This window comes from Vanacampus margaritifer, chromosome 19 (genome assembly GCF_051991255.1).
Source record: "Vanacampus margaritifer isolate UIUO_Vmar chromosome 19, RoL_Vmar_1.0, whole genome shotgun sequence".
In the NCBI taxonomy this organism is placed as follows: domain Eukaryota; kingdom Metazoa; phylum Chordata; class Actinopteri; order Syngnathiformes; family Syngnathidae; genus Vanacampus; species Vanacampus margaritifer.
In genome coordinates, this window is record NC_135450.1 from 17,588,867 (window position 1) to 17,614,056 (window position 25,190).

At 41.8% G+C, this 25,190-nt stretch overlaps 2 protein-coding genes across 5 annotated transcripts in view; one reads left to right on the forward strand and one right to left on the reverse strand.

Annotated features, from left to right (window-relative positions):
- hbs1l (HBS1-like translational GTPase) overlaps positions 1-23,372 on the reverse strand; it is a 41,443-nt gene extending 18,071 nt beyond the window's left edge. The window contains exon 1 of the mRNA XM_077552654.1: positions 23,215-23,372. The gene's annotated coding sequence lies outside the window, so the exon portion shown is untranslated. The remainder of the gene's footprint in view (positions 1-23,214) is intronic.
- On the forward strand, positions 3,995-16,555 carry myb (v-myb avian myeloblastosis viral oncogene homolog). 4 transcript variants are annotated; one of them, XM_077553434.1, is made up of 15 exons: positions 3,995-4,160; positions 5,833-5,950; positions 6,023-6,094; positions 6,768-6,860; positions 8,013-8,233; positions 9,401-9,632; positions 9,705-9,776; positions 9,852-9,956; positions 12,074-12,274; positions 13,184-13,278; positions 13,363-13,477; positions 14,192-14,287; positions 14,854-14,952; positions 15,039-15,122; positions 15,337-16,555. In XM_077553434.1, exons 1-15 carry the CDS (start codon positions 4,138-4,140, stop codon positions 15,451-15,453), a joined length of 1,743 nt encoding a protein of 580 aa, XP_077409560.1. In that variant the 5' UTR covers positions 3,995-4,137; the 3' UTR covers positions 15,454-16,555. The 4 variants fall into 4 exon arrangements, with proteins under 4 accessions (XP_077409560.1, XP_077409556.1, XP_077409559.1 ...); XM_077553430.1 differs by having other exon boundaries at positions 4,110-4,160; positions 9,708-9,776; XM_077553433.1 differs by lacking the exon at positions 15,337-16,555 and adding an exon at positions 15,254-15,296 and having other exon boundaries at positions 4,110-4,160; positions 9,708-9,776.
- Positions 23,373-25,190: the final 1,818 nt, after the last annotated feature.

Here is a 25,190-nt window from a genome sequence, read left to right on the forward strand (position 1 = left end):
ATATATATATATATATTTTTTAAGATGAGCAGCTTCAAAGAATGAAAGAGACTTAAGTGCTGCGGTAAACATAAATGAATTCCGTCGACGTCATTAGACGTCGTCAATTTGGATTGTCACTTTCTCAACATGGGATCCAACTACCGGTAGGGTAGCACTTTGTTATGACATTTTTTGTGTGTTTTACTGCAGTGATTTTACATGCTTGTCTCTGTTTTATGATGATGGGGGGAGTTGCAGTTGCCTCAAATAAAAAAAAAAAATCTGAAAAATTGAAATTATCAGACACATTTTTCAATTTGGGAAACTCAGCAAGAAAAAAATGGTCATCAGAATTAAAGGGGCATTTTGCGTAAAAGGTGTGTGAAATAATACTCTGGAAGCAGAACGCGACTGTGTTCAATAATGTTGATGTGACTGGGTGAGCTACATTTCTATGTCACTCGCGTGCGTTTGTTTTATTTCAAAGCGATTGTTTCTAAATGATGTTATGTTCATTTGTGTGTAAATTGTGACAAGATTGAAAAATAAAACTGTTGAGCTCAGGTCTTTCATGACGCATCTCGTAATGCTTATTATATCAGTTGATGTCATTTTCCTGGACCCGATTCTTTGACTTAAGCCACTCATGACATCCGTGGTTGATTTTCACAGAGCGATCCCGATGATTGGATTGGACATGGCCACTATTGCTTGTTTTTCACTCAAGAAACTGCTCTATAACACGATACACTTGTGTGCATGGGTGGGCATCTATCTGCACTCGCCTGATGAGATGAAAAAGAGGCGGATGGAAATGTCAAACAGTCTGATGAAAGCAGGTGCAAAACACACACACTTGCATTATCGCTAGTGGAAGGGGCGATGAGGTTTGCGTGAAATTAGAGCAACAACAAAAAAAAGAAGAAGACATCTGCTGAGGTTTGTAAGAATGTGGTAGGAAGAATAAGAGGATGCTAAAATAGTACGTAAGATAAGTTGATTGATGAAGCACATCGCAGCGTAAATGTTTCTGGGACGTCTCAAAGCCAAAGCAGCTAAAAATGCACCAAAGCCACGCAATGGAGATGGAAAATATTGCAAGAGGTTGTGATTTTATCACACCAAACAACCTTGCACAACATTTTAAAATAAATTTCAGCCGATATGTGGGCTTCCTTCCTTCCAAAATGACAACATTGTTTCCTCCCCTCCAAAAAAAGTCTTTTGGAGAAAAAGTAACGGATTTGATGGATTCAACAGATGGAAGGACAGATTGCGACATGAATGAGTCAGATTTGGGCTTTGTGTAAAAAAACAAACAAACAAAAAAAGACCATTTAATCGCTTGTTGCTGAGTTTGTTTGCGTCATCACTATTTTGATACAGCAAAATGACATTGGGCTATTTTATTTTTTTAAGGCATTCATTGTGAGGTATCTTGCAATAGTTTGCAGCCTAGAAATAATCCATTCAAGGGTTAAACTGCTGCCATCCTACACCGTGTATTACTTGCAGTGACATTTTAACATTGCTAATTATTCTACGAGTGTAACATAATAGTTGAGTTATTTTTAAGCCATGAAAAAACAATTAGCTCGTGACGCATCATGTGTCTCACCCTCGCCCATTTTTCAATGAATGCGCGTTTAATTTTTATTACACAAACACAACCACCACACGACATATTTTTGTACAAAAAAGTTGTGTTTCCTTTTAAGTGCACATTTGTGGGTTATGTGGGAGTTTAGCCTAGCAGTTAGCGCACTCGGCTATCCATTGGTGGTGATGCGGGTCAGAATCCGGGGTCACCTGCAGATGTTTTCGTGAGTGACATGTCAAGTAACGTGATGGGACTTTTACTACGTCACGCTAGAAAAAAGCCAAACTGCATTAGCGTAACTTTCCTGTGTGTCTTATTTTGACATGTTTCGTCCATTTAGGACTTGAGGTGTTGTGGTGCTCGTGTTTCCCAGCATGACTTGATTAAACAGTTTATGCATAATCCTTCCAACCGACCGAAACGCTAAGCACGTTTGCAGCTCATAAACAAACAGCAAAAAAACACTTGCATGACCAATTACTGCAAAGTAGTTGATTTCTTTTTTTTTTTGGCTTTTCCCAAATCAAACAACCATACAGGATGCCATGATATGCTTGGCGTTTGTCGCCTTGGAGAGTTTGGTGGGGACGCTATCTGGAAGCCCAGAGGCCATCATTAAAAACAACATTCAAATGAGCCAACCTGTGCACACAATGCTTTGCAAAGGGGGAAGCTCAAGTCAAAATGGCCGCTCGCTCGCTTGCTCTTAACCTGCCCAATCGCGCCCATGCAAATGTCCCGGGCGAGGAGTCAATGGATCTCGGGTCGGCTTCCCGCTCCCGACTACTACGACTCGGCTCCTTTGCATAGCCTGGCTCAGGCTCCCCTCAATTTGGTTCCAGATAACAAGATGTAGTTTTTAATAACACCCTCGAGGTGCAGGCAACAGTCGGAGGCATACTGACGTGGCGCCGCCTCTTTTACATGGAGCAAGTTGAGGCGCTGGATTCATTTGCATGAGTGCAAATCCAATTGGAATGTTAAGTGACCTAAATTACCACATTTCCATATTTGACCAACGCTTGCAATATTAATAAAGTTTGAGTTGAAGAGATGACAAGAGCCACAATGCATGTGTACACAGGTGCGGCATTTGAACCCGACATGCAAGGCAAACGACCCGCTTGCCACGTGTCACGTTCGATCACAGGCCAGATGAGACATTTGCAATTATATTCAACAGCCTCATAAACATGCGCGGATGTTTTCAGTCATTGCAGATGAAATGAAGGTTTTTGGTTTTCAGCCATCCCCGAACTGCGCGAGTGTGTAGACGAGAGCCTCTTTTAGCAGGCCACTATTTTTGATGACTGCCCTGGGACAAAAGGCTCATCAGGCCTGATGGTAATTACAAGTGACCAGGACAATACGGTCGCGTATGGAGGAGCTAATACAATGCGAAGACACATTTATACAAATAAAGCATTGACCCCCATGCACTGAGTGAAAAGGGCATGTGGGAGGGGAGGGGTGGTGGTGGGGAGAGGGGGGTGGAGTGCCAAAACAAAATGATAATCATAATACACACGCTGCACCCACGCAGAGCCGCGGTGTGTGTAGAAATGAGGATTAAAAAGAAGACGCTATAAATCAGCTTTCAAAAAAAAAAAAAAAAAAACTAAGCTGATAAACTTGTTCAACTGGCTTCCGCTTCAAATGAAATAATGATCACCATGACGGCTTAAAAACAACACTGCACCTTGAGATAACTGATCAAACAATGGGGCAATGCATTCCTTCCCATACAATAATTAGACCTATGCTTGAATTAATGCATTCTTTGTTCTCGCGAGGCTATACATGCCGACAAATATCTCGAATGCTATCTGGGCTTCTGACAGATAGCCGTGCGCGCACCCCCCCCCCCCCAATAAAAAAAAATAAAAGATAGCAGCACAACTTCACGTTCCGTCCTCGCATGCCAAAAGGTCATTCCGCAATCGTTTACTACGCTAACTTACCAGCAGAGGACCAGCAATTTTTTTGCGGGGTGCAAAGGTGCATTCATACCTTAAGTCATACTTTAAGGGCAAGACTGCCTAGATGAAGTTGAACACTTTGTAGTTCGAGTTTAATTTAATACTAATTCGTCTGTGAATTGTTACTTGTCAACACTGGCACGAATCAATCATACAAACTTTTTAATAGCAAAATGTCATATTAGGAACACGTTACGCGTTGGGATTGAAGTAGAAGAAATATGGGATTCATTTATAAGTCACACAGCGCGAAAAAGGCAAATCCAGCCATCGGTCTCATTCAGTTCGGCGTCCGCATCGGAGTGCAAATTTCCCCGCGTGGTCGCCGCCACTCTCAATTCCTGAAGAACTTGAACGCGCCCAGGAGCGCCAAATTGAGCGGGACTTGAAGAAGAAGAGGGGAGCGGGGCGGTGGTGCGACGACGAGGGGGGAGGAGCCGCGATGAAGCTGGATGAGTTTAAAATAATGTCAACCTGCCAGCTCGCCGGGAGAGAGAAGCCGGCGCCGAGAGCGAAAGTACGTAACCGCGAGTAGCAGCCCAGCTTGCGAGCCGCACAATCCGGGGGACAACTGACATGACTCGGCGGCCGAGAAACAGGTACCGACATTGTCGACATTTACTGCTAGAAAAAGAAAAGAAAAAAAAGGCACGTGTTTTTCGGGGCTGATTTTCGAACCACGTTCGACTCACCCAGCACCCCAAAATGTGTCAAGTCTATCAGGACGCTTTTTGTTTGTTTGCGCGGAGTGCTTCAGTCGCGCGCCGTAACAGGTGGTGGTCATCTGGCACTGCTGTCATTGTGTGTGTGCGCGCACGTGCGTGCCCCCCCCCCACGCTAGATTTTTGGACGCGCGCGTGCCACGCTTTGACCCAATTGGACTCGCGCGGATATATTGTTTTTCAATTCTTGATGATGACTTTACTGACATTGCATCCTAATAGAGAAATAGTTTTAATATTGTCCTCATTATTTTTTGTAAGAAGTATTTTTTTTATGGCAGAGCAATGTGCAGATAAGCCCAAGCCGAGTGCGGATGTTTTCACTTTCCATTTTATGTCATTATTGAATGCGCGGGAGAGAGATAAGTGTTTGCCTTTATTGAGCCGCCTCATATTTAGTGAAAAAATCTCATGGCGCACCTTCAAACGAAAATGTCACACCAAGTATGAATTTAAATTTGAGATTTCCATGGCTTTATTTAAAAAGAAAAAAAAGGACAAATTGTTCAAATTGACAGTGCAGAAAATGCACAAATTATGAGTGCGTTATTGGCTTGGTTTGTAACTCGACAGAAAATCAGCAAAAAAGTGGCTGCTTGTTTACCATGTAAGAGCATTTGTTTTCAAAAGTCTTATTTTGATGAAACACTAAAATAACATGCAGGTCATAATCTGCTTTTCTTGGAGGACTGCAGAAGTTGGACAATATTTACTGTTGGGGCTGAAATGTTGAGGATGTGGGCAACTTTAAGTAAATGTCTCTAAGCGATTCATGGATGATCACAATAGTTGCCAATGAGTTTGATAATCAATTGCTTGGTTCAGTTAATTGTCGTCCCTCTGCAATTTACTCATTGTGAAATGTGGGCCTGTTTACTCTCAAGTGCTCAAGAAGGAAAGAGTCATTTCGGTCCCACTAAAAGTCATAGTGAATAATTTGGAGGATCGGTGGTTGGGGAAGATCATTAAAACAGGTGCAAAGGTTTCCACCATTCAACATCATTTTCAGAAGGAAAAAAAACCTGCCGCAATTTCATTTTATGACCTCATAATCACCAATTGTTCTGCTTTGGCGCGCTAAAGGCGTCTTGTTGTCCAAGTTCCTCAAAGTTGTGCAGCCGCTTGTTCTCCAATTGACGGCGGCAAACGTGGAACTTGCCCAACATATTCTCTTACACCTGAGACAAGTTCCTGTTCACCTGTCGCCGGGCCCCCGCCTTGCCGCCTGCCCTCCATCCTGATTGGCTACAGTCACCATGTGCGTGTGTGCGTGTGTGTGCGTGAGCGGCCGTACAATGCGGCTGCAGGTCTGAACACGCCGGGCTGGAGAAATTACCAGCGCGTGTGCCGATCCCAGTATCTGTAGAAACCAAAAACATAAGAACCTGTTCATCCATAAAGCGCCCCCCCCCCCACACCCACATCTTCACTGGAGCGTTTTGTGGGTGTTTTGGCAAAACGACGGCGCCCAAAACTTCAAGAATGACTGGTTCTTTACGAGTGCAGATGAATCCAATTTCAAATCCAACGCCTCCTCATCCGTCCACAGTGTTTACAGCAGCGAGGAGGACGAGGAGGAGGCGGAGACGTACGACCACGATTACGACGGCTCGTTGGCCAAACCCGGGAAGCGGCACCTCGGCAAAAGCCGCTGGACGCGAGAGGAGGTACACGCGTGCATATTTGGGCTGCGTCCCGCCAATGTCCTGCGACCTTCAAGATCATCTTTTGTTGACCAGGATGAGAAGTTGAAGAAACTGGTGGAGCTTCACGGATCCGACGACTGGAAAGTCATCGCAAGTTTACTATCTGTAAGTCAACTTTCTTGAGACATTCTGGTGCAAGAGATTTCCCGTTTTTAGCTTCAATTCTCAAACACTGTCCAGCACGCTCTAAAAAACAGTTGGGTCAACAGTAACCCAACGATGGGTCAAAAAAGGACCGAGCCTCTACTTGAGTCATTTTGACCCAACTTTGAGTCAAGAAATGGCTCTTTTAGCAAAAAAACCAACTCGCAAATATTGGTCAGATCCTTTACTTGGGTTTCAAAAATGTGGTCATTTTGTATGAAAATAACCCAGAAAGTTGGGTCAAATGGGCCCATCAAGTGTATTGGTCCATTTTTGGATCCATAATTGGGTTACTTCTCACCCAACTGTTTTTAGAGTGCATTAACACAGAAGCAATAGCAAGCCTAAGATAGCATTGCTAAGCTAGCATTAGCACTAGAGCTTAACCGAATCATCGGTCATTTCCAAATAATCATAACTGGGCGGATTTTCGACGGTGAAATGTAACCACAAGGCCAACCTGGGGAAAGTTTTGGGTGACATTCAGTGTTTTCGTGTTTTGGACTTTAAGATAATTCCTCTCTGCTGTCAAGTCACAAATAGTTTCAGCAAAGCTGTTTGGTTGTTTTCTTTCTTTAAAATTTGATTAGATTTTTTTTTTTTTTTACAAAAGTTCTCTCCTTGTGCGCATCAGAACCGTACAGATGTGCAGTGCCAGCACAGGTGGCAGAAGGTTCTCAACCCAGAACTCATCAAAGGCCCTTGGACCAAAGAGGAAGACCAGCGGGTAACAAAAACACGTCAGCAAAAGCACCTTGAAAAATCACAAAGAATTATTGAATGCGGCCAAACGCATTCAATGTTAAATGTCAATGTTCAAAGTTTTACTGCGGAACCTCAGTTTTCATGTGACCTACTTTTGTACACTTTGGTTTTCCACATTTTGAGTTTAGTAAGCGCAAATGTTTAGTGAGCAGTAAGCAAAAAAAGACGTGACTAAGCAATGGATCCCATCAAAAATGAAAACGTGGCCAATCAGCTTTGTGAAAGAGCAGGAAAAAAATGTGAATAAGTGGCGGATCAGGTTAAAAAAAAAACGAAAGGAAGCGGCGGATCGGATACAAAAAATTCCCATGCAGGAAGTCGGAGATCAGGTAAAAAAAAAAAAGGGGGGGGGGGGATTTCCACCAAAAATGGGGGATAGTTGCTGTAGAATGTGACCCAAGTGATTTAAGTATTACATTTTTATTTATTATTTATAAATAATAATTATAAAATATTTAATAATACAATTAATAATTAAATATAATAACATCATTATTTATTTAGATGAAATATTTAGAAGGTGCAGCAGCTTAATCGAAGAAAAAAAAATTCAAGCTGCTTGAAGAAAAGTCATGAAAAACGATTTCAGTATGCAAAAAGGCGGCAAAAAGTCATTCAGGAAAGTCTTATGAAACAAAACCTCATTGCACATTTTTAAGCCCCTACACTCTAAAAAGAGTTGGGTCAAAAATGGGCCGATCCTCTTCTTTGACCCAACTTTGAGTCAAGAAATTGGTTCTTTTCATGTAAAACAACTCCAAAATATGACTTGGGCCCAAAAATGGGGCCATTTTGTATAATACAACCTAGAAAGTTGTCTGGGTCCCTTTTTGATGTTTTTAGAGTGTATAAAAAAAAAAAAAAAGTTACACAACACCAAAGTGTGTCTGTCATCTCCACGGAGCCGTTTATTGGACGCGTCCGAGTGGGTTTGCCTTTCCGGCCAGGTGTGGCTGTAATGATTAGCAGGGCGGCTAACGTTCCACAGGAAACTCCCTCGCCACTCGCCACTCGCCACTCGCCACTCGCCACTCGGCAGGTGTTGTCGCTCACCCACGCAAAGATAAAGAAAGTGAGAATGTGGCTGAACTTCTTGCATTCTGGCCACGCGCAGGTGATCGAGCTGGTGCAGAAGTACGGCGCCAAGCGCTGGTCGGTCATCGCCAAGCACCTGAAGGGCCGCATCGGCAAGCAGTGCCGCGAGCGCTGGCACAACCACCTCAACCCCGAGGTGAAGAAGACCTCGTGGACCGAGGAGGAGGACCGCATCATCTACCAGGCGCACGAGAAGCTGGGCAACCGCTGGGCCGAGATCGCCAAGCAGCTGCCCGGCAGGTGAGACGCACGCACGCACGCACGCACGCACGCGAACAAAACGCTGACCACCAGGCAGAGGAGGGAAAAAAACAGACGCAACCGTCAATCGGTTCATTGACGGCTAATTGATTATCAAATCGATTGAAAACTATTTTGATAAATGATTCATCGTTTAGGACCTTGTTGAACTTGAAATGGTCCAAATCGTCAACAGTAAATATTCTTCGATTTCTGTAGTCCTTCTTTTTTCATTCTTATGCTTTTACTTTGGAAAACAGCCATCAATAAAGTGTACCTGAGTGCGATTATTCTATCGTTCGTTCCATTGATTTATCCAATAATATAATTATAAATAAAAATGTAAAGTCAATTTTGATCTGATTACGTGTCTTCAGATAAGGTATCAATTTTCATACTCAATTGATCTGTCTTTTTTTTTTATTACTATTGGATGAATGGAATATTTTTTTTGTACATGTTTTATTAAAAAAACTGGGACATTATTTCCAATTGGCAGTGCAGAAAAATGCACAAATATAAATGCATAATGATTTCATTACTGATTTGGTCCGTAACATTTCGGCAAAAATGTTATTTTCCAAAATAAAAGCAAGTGTCTTATTTTGAAAACACACAATCAGATTGCTTTTTTGGAGGACGACATCAATTGGAGATTTACATTCTGAGGATTAAGACAACAAACAAAATCTTTCAACAAGTAGACTAAGTGCAATTTGTGGAGAAATTGCGCGGGAATGCCGAAAGCTGAAGATTGGAATGCATGCGGAATGCTCATCAAGGGAAATGATGACCTTCTGCTTACTGGACGATGCACTTTAGAAATGATGGCGGAAGTGGACGGGGAATGCGATACTTGGAAAAAGTTCCATGTCTGTCCCCATGAAAATGAAAATGGATATTTAACATGAAATTGTGCCAATACTGGAAGTCATGTGGAATCATCAGACGGGGAGGCGGGAATTTTTGAAGTTCAAATTTAAACACTGTAAATCAGAAATATTTTGTGCCCAAAAAAAAAAAGTGGAGAATAAAAATCACAATAACATATGAAGCATTCCCACAATGAATTGACTTTCGAAATGTTGCCAACCTAAGACCGCTTTATCCAGAATGTCGGATACTGTATATAAAACGTCAACATGTGGCCCGCCCGCCCGCCCGCAGGACGGACAACGCCATCAAGAACCACTGGAACTCCACCATGCGGCGCAAGGTGGAGCAGGAGGGCTACCTGCAGAGCGCCACCTCCAAGGGCGCCGGCTCGCCGCTAACGCTGGGCCACGCCTACGTCAAGCCCGCCGGCCACCTTCTGGCCTTCCCGCACCACCCGCCCAGCCACGCGCAGCTGGGACCCGCGTCGCCGCTCAGCTACGCGTACATGTCCGACGCGCAACGGGTCAGTGCTCCTTCGTGTCTCGCCATCAAAGTGCTACCGATTGCTACAAACGTGCGCTTGCGATCGTTCCAGCAGGTGCCGTTCCCCATGGCCTTGCACCTGAACATCCTGAGCATCCCGCAGCACGCAACGGCCGCAATACAGGTGCGAAAAGCTCGCGGGGGAAAAAAATCCACGGCATTATCAATTGTCACAAATGTCCTATTTGTCTTCTTCCAGAGACACTATAGCGAGGAAGACCCCGAGAAGGAGAAGAGGGTGAAAGAGATCGAACTGCAGCTCATGTCCACCGAGAACGAGCTCCGAGGACAGCCGGCGCTGCCCGTGAGTCGTTGCACGCTTGCTCCCGTCTGCTCCGTCCACATTCCATCCCGTCCGAGGCATTTCGCGTTTGCCTTAGCTCGCATTTAGATGACATCCAAGGTGCTCCGGTGTGGTCGCTAGCAAATGTTTTTACAATCAATTAATCGACTCATCAAATTTATTTTCATTTTGCATTCAAATTTATTACAAAATCATCCCCCCCCCCACCCCGATTACTGTTTATTAACCAGTGATTGGTGTTTATTTCATGCATTCATGTTGTTTTTAAAAAAGGGGGGTATTGAAGTTGTACTATGTTACTGGTAGGGCTGAGCAATGAATCGAATGAATCCGATTCATCGTCATTTTGAAAATCCAATCGTTTAAAATTGGCTAAATCTCGTGACATCAAATTTTGTCTACTGGATTATTAAAAGCTGTTGTTTTTATCTTCGGTTACATCCAGATGTTATTGTGAGTTGTAATTTTGCCAACTATGAAGGTTAAGTTTATGTTAAAGCTGATTTAGAATCAGTATAAATTATTGTCTGGCACCTTTAAATAAATGTTTGTTGGGTTTATTAGATTAAAATGGATTAAAATCGTAATTGTCCGGTATGACTGAATAAATAAATAATCGAGATTTTATTTTTGGGCCATATCGACCCAGTCCTAGTTACTGGTTTCCAAAGTAAAAACTGACGTTTGCAATTGTCTTCTTTTGATTAAAGACAGAAGATAATCAGTCTTCTTTCATGAAGGACGACAGAAATCAGTCAACAATTACTGTTGATATGCTGAAATCAAAGGATGAAAGCCATTTTTAATGAAAAAAATGGCTCCAAACGATTACTCGATTATTAAAATAGTTGCCGATTAATTTTGACAGCTCTACTCCAGTGAACCGTTTTTAATATCAAGCATTTCCTAATCACTTTCAAGCTTCTGCATATTCATTAGGCGGGTAAAGGCAAACTGACAATTTGATTAAAAATGACCCACTTTAACGTGAATACTTGCCAAACTTGACGTACAAGTTCATTTAGGATTGGGAGCCTTTTATAAAGCCCAGGCAGTCTGATTTACTGGAGTGCGTCCATGTTAGCAACGGCTAGCAGCAAAATGGAGGACAATGGGAAGAAGTGGGCCTGGGGGTCTTGGAGTTGAGACATTTGAAAGGAAATGAATAAAACAAACGCAGTCTGAAAAAAGCATCGCCGCATACGAGCTGACAGATTTGGAAAGCCAACGTTAGAATCCACGGAGTTAAAGAGGGAGCCCAAGAAGACAATTCTTGGTGGCAAATGACGTGGATTTGCTACGGGGAGGGCCCGGAGCTCCAAAACACCTTGGAACTGCGGCCTTGATGCCGAGAGCGCCACCTGGAGCGCCGCCGGACTTCAATCGTGGCTAAATTGTCGCAGGGTAAAAGACAAGAGACAAAAAAGTGCCGACTTCGGATGAAGCATTTCAAAACGTTTTGCAAGCATGAACGTGGCCTAACAGCCTGCAGGCAGTTCAGTGCCACTGCAGCATTTGCGGGTCGTCGTGTTGGACCCGCGCACGTCCTTCAAAGTCCACTCAGAAGATTACAAAGCACATTTGTAGGAACAATATAGCAAAAAAACAACAACAATTTTCTTCATTCAAAAACAGTTAGAAACTCGAGTACCCAGTTTGTCAAGTGTGGAAAAAAAAAAAGTGTGTGTGTGAGTGTGTGTGACAAGAGGATTTATGTGCACATCGGCCGACCCTGGCCATGCAGTGACAGCGGTTAGCTTTGTGTGAATACGATGGAGGAAACATCTGGGGGGGCCTGTTGCTGCACACGAGTGATGAAACAGGACCTCGTCTTGCTCCGTGTGTGTGTGTGTGTGTGTGTGTGTGTGTGTGTGTGTGTGTGTGTGTGTGTGTGTGTGTGTGTGTGTGTGTGTGTGTGCGTGTGTGTGGACGACCCCTTGTGCAACACAATACTACTATCACCCTCCTGCCAACTTCAGTTCCCTTTCTGGTTTTCTTCCATTTCGACGCCCCTTCACTCGTCGTCCCTCGTGCACATTTGGACTTCTTTTTTTTTTTTTTTTGCTTCCATCGTACACGTTTTTTATTTTTTGTGTTTTGTTTTCTGCCCCGCCCAGATCAACTTGCCTTATCCAAGCTGGGCTAGCCAGAGCCCGTTAGCCCACACCTTGGAGGGCGTGGCCATGTCATTACCTCAACAGCAGGCGGCCGCGCCCGCCCTGCCGCTGGATCAGAGCTGCCTGCCCGAGGAGAGCGTGTCGGCATCGCGGGCGCACGCCGGCGCCATGCCCGAGTTCATGGAGTCCGTCATCGACTCGGTAAGCGGCTACGTCGCGTCGACCGCGCGCGTCTCCGCCGGTTCCGGATCGCCGCCAAGCCGCACCCGGCGCCAACCTACCCCGACTGTACCACTTTCGGCCAACACGTTTTTCATTACGTGTCGAAAACGGACACTTGCTTGATCATTGATCAATAACGGCAGCTTTTAACGTATAATTGGGTCCACGGTCGCAAACGCTTGGATTCCAATTGTCATCTTATCGGCGCTACACAATTGCTTTGAAATCAAAGCCACAAGTTGTGCTTTCGTTTGAGGGTGTTGACGTGCAAATCAGGTCAGCGGTGTACGAAGGACCACATTTTGTATGTGCGCCATTCGGCGGAATCGCTTTGGCTTCAACGTCCAGACCAAAATGAGCTTGCTTGGTTAGCAATTCATTTTGGCAACGTCCGCTCTTCAGAAAATACAAAAGACTGGATTAAGAAGGAGGATTAGGGGCGCCTCTAAAAAGGAAACGGGTTCAGAGGTCCAGAAAGTAAAAGCCCTGCCACAGTTTGGCTTTAGCCGATGATGCTAGCTAGCGAGCTAACTAGCTCCCATGGTGCTCATTTACCTGCTAGGGAGCTAACTAGCTAGCTAGCATCCGGCGCTAAAACCAAACTGGCAGGGTTTTACTTTTTGGACCTGGATTTGCCACCTCTGAACATGTTTTAAAACAAAAAAAATCTGATGACAGCTGAGGAAAAACAACATTAACTTAAGCAAACTATTGATTTAAATTTTTTGTTAACTTTCTCAGAGATGCTGCACACCTTTTTTTTTCTTTTTTTTACTACATATGGACGTTTTTTTCCTTGTATTATTAAAAACTGTTGTGTTCAATTTCGTCAGTTACCTTTCCAAGCCTTGACAAACATCTTTTTTTTTTGTCTTTTTTTCCTGGCAGTTGCTGAGCCAATCGATGAGTCCGGAGCACTCGGACAGCGAGCGTCTTCCACTGGGCTCGTCCGTGGACGCCAAGGCCGCCAAGGACAACGACATGTGAGCGCACGTCCACGCTTTGCTTTCAAACGCGAATTTCCGCCGTTGGGAGATTTGGAGACGAATGTCGGCTCTCCGTCGCAGGTTCAACACTCGCAACATCGGACGCTCCATCCTGGAATCGTCCCCCTGCACGCCCTCGCCTTTCAGATCCGCCTTAGCCCCGCACGAAACCAAGTACGAGCCGCTCAAGATGATGGTGAGAAACAAATCTATAACCTTGAATACCGTTTTTGTTTCTTTTGACCTCAAAGAAATAACTGAATGTAAATACAATGACATCAGTGTTCCAAATTAAAATATTCAGTTCTAGGAAACAATTTTTCATATTCAATTCAACTGCAGTAAAGTTCAGAATTACATAAATTAGGTGGAAAGAGATTTAAAAATATATATATATAATATGAGCTAGACATTTTGATGCAAGAATGGTTGGAAAATATGAAAGGATTTGGTACAATTATAAATAAAAAAAAGAGGACATTTTCCATCATCAAAATGAGGAATTTGGACAAAGTGAAGAATTGTCCCCAGGATGTCCTCAATGAGCTGAACATTTTGAAGTTGGAGTGATTTTTGCTGAATTTGTCTTTTTTTTTTTCTTCCATATGGAAAAAAAATGGAACTATGCTAAAAAGCTGAAATTGTTGGAATACCTCAAATAGTTGCCTGAATGTCTTTCATTAGCCGGAAGTTTAAAAATGGACAATTTGCATTTGTCGGACGTCTTCATTGTTTTTGGGGGGCTGTTCTAGGGAAAATGGGAATTTTGGGCAGATGAAAAAGGATTCCCAAGATCTTCTAACCATTTTGAAATTCCAATGGCTTGCAAGAATCAGGAGGCTAACGTAGCTAAATGTGTTCAAATTCGATGACTGAAAATGAATATTTGATTTGTTTGTGTCGTCTCCAGTCCGCTTCTTTGGATCCGCAGATGGCGGAGTCCATCAAGCAGGAACCGATGGAGTGCGCCATCGAGCACCCGCCGCTCAAGAAGATCAAGCAAGAGGTAAGCAAACACGCGCTGGCGGCAGGCGGGAGAAAAGACGCGATGCGGAGAGGCCATTTTCAAAAATGCATTTGACTGAAACCTATTGCAGGCCGCGATATAGACGAGCCCCGACAATATGGAATTGGAGAAAACGGTTGGTTTAGTCGGCAAAACAAGCAAAACAAAACGATTGAATTAAAAATCTGTTGTCTGGTGGCGGTACCCAAGGCTCAATTTTAGGTCCACTTTTTTTTGTAAATAAGTGCATGATTAATTGCCCGAACAGCTTTTCTGATTGACATGTTGTAGTCAAAAAATCTAATAAAATACAATCCATTATCCAAGAGTAAGAGGATAAACGGTGCAAAAAATCCACGGAGGCATCTTTACATTTGAAATTCCAGCCTTGCTTATGTACGTGAATCTGTCAAAAAGTGTTTGGCGTTCCACACAGCTCCATACTAGATCCTGAGATTTTTTAGAGCAGACCAATAAATAAGTGTGACTGTCAAAGTAGCTTCTGAAATGATTATGATGCCATTTTTTGGGGGGGATGACGACGTTGGCTATGTTTTGACTGGAAGGTGGAATCTCCGTGTGAAAGGAGTCCATACATGCAGTGGGACGGTCAAGAGATGAACACGCAGCTCTTTTCGCCAAATGCTTCTGCACAGGAAGTACCGGTAAGTCCAACTCTCGTAATTCATCATCAATCAGCACAATCTTGAATTTGAAGGTTTGATATTTTTCCCGCCCCGCCACCGATCAGGACTTGGTCACAAGCTCGTTGCTAAGCGACGATGGACACAAATCCTATTTCCTTCCTCACAGGACCTCCCACAGCCAACTAGCGGTACGTCAGATCATTTCAATTGATTGAACAACATTTGACGAAATTTCATTTCGTACATTCCTAAAAAAACAAACCAATAAAAATCGATCATTCACTTTCTTCCCCCTCGTCTGTCCACCTTCAAATTAAAGTTTGCTCCGCCGTAGTCCAAATGTGAATTCCCGCATTGATGACGAATGAATGGATTTTCCGTTGCGATTTGTTCTCCCGCCAGCCGCTGGCTTCTTGGGAGCAGACGACGTGCGGGAAAAGCGAGGAGAGCGCCATGGCGGCCGAGGCCAGCCACATCAAGTACATCAGCGCCTTCCCGAGCAGGACGCTGGTGGCGTAGACGGCGTTTTGCGGTCGGGGTTCATATTTGTTGTGGTGCAAGCGTTGGGAGAGGCTCCTGCACGCCACTTGCTCAACCAACCAACCAAAGACTCTATATTTTTTTCATATATAGACAATTGCTTTGGGTTTGTTTGTTTTTGACGCATTTGTTCTGTCCCTTTTTGGTCCTGTCTTCTTTTTTTTTTATCATTGTATTGAAAATGTGGGGAAATATCATTAGAATTGGGCTGTATTTTTAATTCTGAATTTTGATATTAATATAAAGAACAAGTTGATTAATTTATTTTCAATGTTTGGATGGTGACCATTTTTTTGTATTTTTTATTCCGACACAATCGGCCAACGGCGCGGCAGTGTTGGCCGATGTTAGTATTTAAGCCCTCTTAGCATTATTGCGTATCCGGCGGCATCTTCACGAATTGAAAACTGACCAACTTGTTGAATTTTCTGATATGATTTTATTCTTATTTTTTTTTATTCTTAAGGCTGTAACGGGTCTACGGATGATTTCAAGTGTTTGGTGCGCGTGTCACCTCTCGTTAAACACAAAACTACTGAACAAGTTGTATGAACGTCAGTCGTGTTTTACGCCACAGAAAGGGACAACCTCACAAGTATTAAGCGTTTACCGCATTGTCACCTTTTCATTTCGTTTCTTTTTTTTTGTGACGGGGAAGCATTCAATGAACAAACATTTTTTTTGTTTTTTTTTATATGGAAAACGGATTTCTGTCTCCAATATATTGACACGTGTGTGCGTGAGACAGCACGCTTCACCCGGCAGGAGTGACATCAGGATGCACTTGAGTTTGATCCATTACAAAAAGGAGAGTACTAAACACTGATATTTTATGAAAATTAAGACTGTGCATGTTTTTTTTAATTATTTTTTTTAGATATACATGTATTTGAATAGTTTTGTGTTATGCATATTCAATCGGCATCTCGCGCTCGCCCATTTCAAACACTTTCTGTCGGTTTTTGTACCTTTTTGTTATACGCCTTGTTTGATATTAGCTGTTTTATACAAACCAAGTTTTCACATTTTTGATACTTTTCTATACTGCCTAGTAAAATAAAGTGTGTTGTTTTTACTACAATCTTGTGTTGAGCGTTGTTTGTATTTTTGACATCATTGAGTACATAAGAAACAGCAACAAAAGTAAAAAAAAAAAAAAATGGACAAAGACTGAACGAGGTATGAAAGAGATAACGATCATCATAATGCAACACTAATTGATATTTTCAAAAGATTCCGAGGAAATCACAATGTCCCATCGTCGGTAACACGCTACACATGTGACGCGAGTCATAGCAGAAAACTGAAGGCATTCCACAAGGTTCGCTATCCAGTCCACAAATATTTCAAACGACGGAGAAAACTGGTGTTCCACAAGGCTCGATGCTGAGTCCGCTGATGTTATCAGTGGCAATGTTAACATGGCTTGGATCCAACTGACATTTCAGCAAAAGTCATGAAAACAACTCAATATCAACCTAATTAAATGCTTTATAAGGACATCGACGTTCAACTGCTGTGATTATTTTGGCCTGTTTCTGAAGCGAAGACACGATCGTTCCAAATCTCCATCTTGCCTTTTTTAACTTCACGTTTCCAGTCAAGTAGCGCGCATTCGCTCATCAAACGCCTCCAATACAAACAAACAGCTTCACATTCCCTCTCGAGGGCCCTTCTTCTCCTTTGAGGTCACAAATGCCACGGGGGGGCCCCACACTGACGAGTGGCGCTATATTTCTCAGCATCCGTCCAACGTGCAAACAAGCGCCGGCAAACGCAAAATCCCCTCGCAAAGTCTCAGAGGGAACACGCTAACAGGAACTTAGCATAATAATGTCTTTTTTTTTTATTTTTTAGAAATGTATTTCTATAGTGGATGATCTTGAGGGGGGGGGGGGGGTGGGGGCAGTAGTGACAGAGGTTATGATGTTGCAATGGGAGGCCCAAGCAGACTTTCACATTTGGAATTTTACCGCACCAACCCCCCCCCCCCCCCCCAAAAAAAAATAACCCTAAAGCCCACGAGACACACAGACACCTGCTTTCACTGACTGAGAAGGCAGCTGTATGTGTATGTGTGTGTGTGTGTGTGTGTGTGTGTATGTGTGTGCGCACATGCGTGTCTGTGTGTTTGTTGGCAAAAACAGCAGTCAGATGGATACTGTGAGAAGACAACGTACTGTAGTGTTTGTGTCACTCTGGACATTAAAAAGATGGATGGTTTGTGTGTGTGTGTGTGTGTGAGTGTGTGTGTGTGTGTGTGTCTGTGTGTAGCCCGCCTCTCGGCCAAAGTCTGATGGGGGACGTTACGGCTCATAAGTGACACTAGTAAACATAAACAGTACAGAAAATCAACGTTGACATTTGAAATTCAGGCCTGCTTGGCGTTCCACATGGCTCGATACTAGATCCCACAATTTTGACAGCCGACCCATTTAAAAAAAAGAAAAACGTCCAAATTGCTTTTCTGATGCATGCTGTCAAATAGTGTAAAGTAAATCATACGACGTTACACACAAAATAGATATCATGAAATAAAAGCAGAAGTTGGAACACTTCAGCATTTTTTATTTTTGCGTCCAGCCTCCTTTCCCTTTTCAAATCAAACATGTCTGTCGTAAGCAGATTGGCTCATGAATTCAGTTTGCCGTGTCGCAATAGATTTATAAGACGGATGTTGCAGAAGTGACAGGCTACACACACACACACACACACACATACATATGTGTACAGTACACACACACACACACGCACACACAACTTACAGTAGTACTGTGCTGTGTGGTGGCCTGTATAGATTAGTCGGGCCTGATTTCCTCATTCGCTGACCACTTTTGTGGTTGCAGATACGCACGTGGGCGGCCCCTCCCCGCTGGCAGCGGTCAGGTAGGAGGGCTGGGCTGGGCTGCTACGGCCTGATAACCACAAGCCCCCCCACCACCACCCCGCACCCCCCCTTTCCTTTTTTTTGTTTGTTTTTTTACTTTTGCATTTTTGTATATTTTGGTTAGTGTACTAATTTTCCGGAAGTAAAGCAGTTCAATTGTACTTCTACTTTTACGAGAGTCTTTTTTTATCCATACACCAAATTTAATGTCAAGATGCCTTTTGGGCAATAACAAAGTACTAACGGTAATTTAATAATAATAATAAAAATAATAATAGCAATTTTGTAATTGTTTACTCCTGTTCTTGTTTACTTTTCTTAAGATTTGAGGAAAGAAGTAAGATTCAAATTTCCTCAATCGATTTGATTTCAAAGAGTTCAGTTCCATTCGATTCGATTTACTATAGAACATCAATTCTTATTAGAAAACAAGGACATGATTAAAAAAAAAAACTCCACAAACATTCAATTCCAAATGAAAAATTTGCAGAGCAGTAACTGGTTAAATGATTTATTTATTAACGAAAATAACAGGTGTTATCATCACGTAAGTGTTACATAAATCCTAATTCTAATTCAATCATCGTAAATAGAAATTAAAAAGATTCTGAATTGTCATAAAGTGCAATAAATCAAGTCTTTCATAAATGTAAGATCATACTTTTAAATTCACGTCAACAGCAAATTTCAAGAAAACAGTAAGATACAAAAAAAGTTGGTCTTTAAAATTCGATTTTGTTGTTAATTCATGGGGGGAAAAAGATATTAAAGTAATTTATGAATCAAGACCAGAAAACGTTCTGGTTCACATGTGAAACTTTCTCATCCGGATGAGAAAGTTTCACATTAGTACGAGAACATTTCTCATTCAAGCGAGAAAACGTTCTCATTAGAACAAGACTTGTTCGGATGAGCAACAAATTTCACTGCCGGAGCGCCGTATAAATAAATACATGACTTTCCTTAAGTCTCCGTACTTTTTGGTATCTGTGCTTAGTTACGATGCGAGTACTTTTGCCGGCCATCGTACTCGGCGTGTGACTCACAATCGCACGCACACACGTGAGGAATACGTACACAGATTGATGGCGATAGAAGCGGCGAGATGGCGACTGTTGGCGCTGCTGGCGAGCAGATTAGGCTCCTCGCTAGCAGTTAGCCAGCGCAGATTTGGCCCACATTCGTTGGCGGACCGTTTGTTTGTTGTTTTCGCAAAGGGGGACAAAGAAAAAACTGAGACAAGGGAAAAAAAAAAAAGACACCATGTACAGTATTGTGGACACGTGCCTGCTGAAGATAGGCGGCAAACAATAACTGTACTTGCAGACAGAAAGTGGGTTCGTGCGGCCAACGTCGTGCCAACTGGGTCAAAGTGCAAAGTGGCATACACACACACACACACACACACACACAAAAGCATACAATTTCAGGAAAATGAAATTCCAAAAAAGTAAACGACCTCCACCAAGGCCGAGACATTTGCGTTTGGATCATTTTCATAGCTACACAATTCTTTCATAAGCCTCAATTTGTTAGCAATTAAAAAAAAAATGTTAGTATACAAACTGTTAGCATGTCAGAATTTCGTTCTCGACGGCAACTACAGTATTAACTTTGACATATAAGTACACGAACATCTGAGTTTTTCCAACTTTTGAGCTTTGGTTGACTTTTTTTTGCAAGCTTAAATTTGAGAAACAGGTTGCTAACTTGTTGCTATGTTAGCATAGCAACCATTAGCATGTTATTGTCATTTGACAGTCCCCGGCTATCGACGACAGCGCACGGTGCGAAATCCTTTACAATCAAGCTACCTTAGTGATTTTTTAGATTGTGATCTTGTAGCATACCAATTGTTAGCATGTTAGCATTTGAGCAATACTCCTTAACTAAATAGTATGTGGCCGTAGGGCATTGTGTAAAATGACTCATGGACCGGTCATAGTGCTCTGTGTAGTCAGGTTGCTAACTTGTTAGCATGTTAGCATTGTGCTTATATCGTGTTTGCAGTCTGACATTCCCACTAAGAACTCCTTCAGTTTTCTTCCACGGTCTACGTTTGCTTCCTTACAAGCACAACAACACAAAGACCGTGACGCGGGGGCCGGACATGACACTGGGGGAGTCACTTACACACACACACACACACACACACACACACACACACACACACACACACACACAGCAAATGACATGTTTTCCCGCTCAGGCTTGGGCCAACTTTTCTATTCACCTGAGTAAATAGAGCAGAAGGGAAGGCCCTTTCAATGGAGACCAACACACGCACGCACGCACGCACGCACGCACGCACGCACGCACGCACACACGCACTAATCTAAGTTGCTGGCCGCCGTCACAAGCCTTAAAAACAATGACGTGCACTTCAAATACAACGCAGCATTCACAAAGTTACTAAACTTTTAATTCAACAATTAAGAGTTAAGAAACGAGCAGCGAGAGAAATGTTTTATTTAAAATTCATGATTTATTTTTTTGGTACATTCACATTGATACTTTTTATATTTATATATTAATTATTTAATCAACTGACATTTTTGGGCTCTTAAAGTGACTTTATTAATAAATTGCTATTGTTGATTCCTTTTATTTCCACTTTAATTTGAGGCTATTCACTTCATTTATTTTATTCTTATCCTGTCTTCCATTTCATAATCTTATGTAAAAATGTACCAATAATGTTTTATTGAACTGTTAATTGCTTTCTACATGAACTTTTCTGTTTTAGTGTATACTGTAATGTTATTTATTCAGTATTTGAATCATTCTTTTATTTAAAATGTATACTCACACGTTTGCCTTTTTTAATTAATTCAATCCATGTTTTATTATTCCGCTTCAATTTGGGGATTTTAAACCATTAAAAATAAATCAATATTTTATTATGTTCTCACAGTATTATTTAAAAAAATAATAAAAATTCAACTTGACAGTGCTATTTACTATTTTGGTATGAACTCTATTTTTTTTTTTTTTTACTGATTTCACATCTCTTATATGAATACATTTTGCAGCATTTTAAATGATTTCGATGGATACATTTGAAATATTAAGCAACTTTAAGATCACTTTCATTGTTAGAAAATGCTGAATATTGCATGTTGGATTTGGGGGCCAAAAAGATGAGGCGAGCATGGAAAACATATTTCCGGACTGCGTGAAGATTTGGTTGATTTTGCACTTACTATGAGTGGAGTAGCAACAAAGTAAAGAAGCAAACTTGCAAAGGAGCACTAGCGCCTACTCAGCCCTTTCCTTGTCCAATGTACAGTATTCTCGCAGTGTCCATGCAAGTCATGTAAGCCCCGCCTCCTCCGTGTGGTCTGCATGCGCTCCATTGTTGCGTTTAAGTGATGCTGACAAGCGGATTCCCGTCAACATCATGCTCCACTTGACTGATGCACAACACGCCCGCCTGCCCGCTCGGGCTTTCCCAAATCGCCAAAAGGCCCGCCGACGGGCCTTCGCCACCCCAAAAAAAAACAGTCTAACCATCTACTGACCTTGAACTCACCATGGGTGTGTGCGTGTGTGTGCAAGCAAGATGGCTCATAATTGCCGCAATAAGACAACAATGCTCAGCCAACTGAGGGCTTGTTTGTGGTCAGCAGTCCAAAAATATCATTTTCATTGGAAAGGCGCAAAACCAAACACACACACACACACACGTGCATGTACAGTACGCACACACAAACGCTTTGAATGCATGACACCTGTTACGAAACAAACTGGCTTAGGAGTGTGTGCCGACTGCTATGACATCATCGCTTCCAAGATGGGCAGCTGATGTGAGCAAGTGTGTGTGTGTGTGTGTGTGTGCGTGTGTCACAAGTGTTCATGAGGGGCATATGGCGGGAAAGGAATGGATGAGGAGAGCAAAATAATTGGAAAAAAAACAACAATTGCATTTACAGCTGGCAGTAAACGCACCATCACAGCAATAACAAGCACAATGGCCACTACATTGGGTACACCTGCAACGCCTCACAATAAACATCTGTGGATAATAAGAATTCTAAGAATAATGGGAATTAGAAAAAAGTATTTAACCAATCATCATCATCCATTTTAATAACCAAAATAAAATAATACATTTTTGCAGTATTCTAACATTTTACAGAATTTTACGTTTGATTTTGGCTCCAAAAATGATCTACCTTTTACAACACAATAGCAATATTACATTCCATTTGATCAACTTTTATTAATCTTACTTTTTAAAGTATGTATAATTGCACTTTGTTCTTTTAAAAGAAAGTTGAATTTTTTTTTTTTTTCCAAATACATTTTTCAAAATTCTAACAGTATTTGGGTGTCAATCAATTAAGCTTTTCAATGAATTGCATGGTTTCCATAGTTAACTCTTGATTAATCGCAAATTAATCCCATATTTTGTATCGGTCCTAAATGTAAACTAAAATAATATTTTACAAGTTTTTAATACACACATCAACATATGAGTGAGCAAATATGCTTACTTTATGCAAATATTTTTCTCATGGCGACATTTCAAATTCAAATTCAACGACAAATGCGGAGCACGTACTGTAAAACGGTTTCTGTATCGACTGTACTACTTTGCACTGCACTGTGACAGTAAAAGTAACCCCAGTAAAGCAAAACAATTACTACACCTTTTTTTTTTTTAACACAACACATAAGGGTGGCTAAATGCTAACAAACAAAATAACTTTTCCTTTCCGAGCTCCGGCGTTTTTATTTGTTAGTTTTAGCTGCAACAGACTTCAGTTTTCCTCCACTTCCTTCTTCACTTTTATACTTTTTCCAAAGATTTCATTCTCCACTTTTGTCATCCATGGCACAGCTGGTCTTACCTGACAACTCCTTCACAGTTTTTCTTGTTTCTTGTCCAGAGAAGCCTCATCTTCTGTCAAGCAGCCCTAAACACTTCTTTTATTTGTTTGTCTGTTTGTTTGTTTGTTTGTTTTAAAGTTCCTCCATGAAGCCTTTAGCCCTTTCCAGTCTAGCAAACATTCCCTATAGCTGCTACTTTCTCTTCTTCGTTGGTGTCTTGATACGCGACCTTTCTTCTTCGGGTCTTTTGGTAACTAGTTTTAGGTGTGTTATCTCCATGTGTCACAACACACTGCCCCTAAGAGGCCATAGTGTACACTGCAGCAAAATCACAGTAAACAAGGCACACACAAATAAGACAATGAAAATGAAGAAAACAAAACGGCAGTGAAGGAAAAAATGTATAGAAATTAATTTTGACATGTTATTGTACTTAAGTTTTTAAATACATATTTCAGTCATTTATTTTATTGATGTAATTGAATTTCTAAATGATAAAAGTAACAAAATATTTCAACATTATATTGCACTTTTAAATAAAAATATGAGGCATTTTTTAATTTCTTAAATTAATTAAAATTTAATTAAAAAGTATATATTTGCATATAAAGATAAGAAAATAAAGACTTTTGCTTTAAAAAATTATATAAATTACATTAAATAAAATTTGAACTGCAAATTATTATCTTTTAGAAGTAAAACAAAATGTAAAAACTGTGTTTTAAAAAATGGCAAAAAAAAAACATATATATTTTTTAAATTGTAGCAATCTAAAAACATACAATGTCTGAAAATGTATAAAATTCCAATTAAGATTAATAAATGATAAAACAATCATTTCTCAACTTCTTTTAATTCCTATTTTGGATGACTAAATACCTTTCTAATACTGTTTTGTTTACATCGACTTTTAAACATTTTGTGTGTGTGTGTGTGTGTGGTAGATGCTAATAGTGGCTCCTGCTAGGAAAATGTACAAAAAGCCTGTGGGCTCAACAGTCAGCATGTCAGAAAAAGAACAAATGCAAATATGAAGGAGGCAAAAGGAGGGAAAGTAAACGAGCGGGAATGTCGTCAGACAAACAAACACGATTATTAGCTACAAACGGATCAAACTACTCGTGGTGGGATGACCAGTCGCTTATTTTCAAATGAGAGCACGTTCCTAATATTTAGTCCCATGATTTGAATCTGAGGCATTTATTGCAGGGCAATTTGCCGATCATTTTAGGGCGGGAAATCCTGAGCAAACATGGCGTGTTTGAATTTGTGTGGGCGTGGGCGCGTGAAGGCGCCGTGGGCGATTTTACCGCCACCTGTCCGTCCATAGATAAGAACTGCAGATAGCACAGGATGAAGCCCATTAACATCACAGCGGCGTCTCGGCAAGTTTTGTTCCCACCAAACAATTAGAGTGTGCAAAAATGCGGACAAATGTGAATTCAATTGCAACAGCGATCATGAAGGCAAATTGAATTGACACGGCAACACGTAAAAGCTGACATTTGATTGGATAAAAGAAATTGAACATGTGCAGCCAAAACGAATGCTACGGAATGCCGTGATTCTTGTGAATAAATGAATGAAGTCATCGATTCGTCGAAAATGAATCGATTATCAAATGAATGGATATTTGCTAACGGTGGATTTCCATCAGAATGTTTGGGACGGGCTCCTTCATATCAAACAAGAACGCTGCACTGCCACGTGAGCACAAACACAAAACCACAGACTTCGCAGTCAACTTATCAGAGTTCAACACTCGGCGTGTGAGACGCTTTCACTCGTCTGCGGAGTGCTGGAGGTGTGTGCGTGCGTGCGTGCGTGCGTGTGCGTGTTTACGAGGAGGTGGCCGGGACAGACTTCTGTTTGTGGTGTGTGTGTGTGTGTGTGTGTGTGTGTAAGGAGCGCAGCCGTGCTCAAGCGAGATAAGAAGTTGCGGGATTGTCAAAGAGAGAGAAAAACAGATGGATGCGGCGAAAGCGCAAGTTGAGTG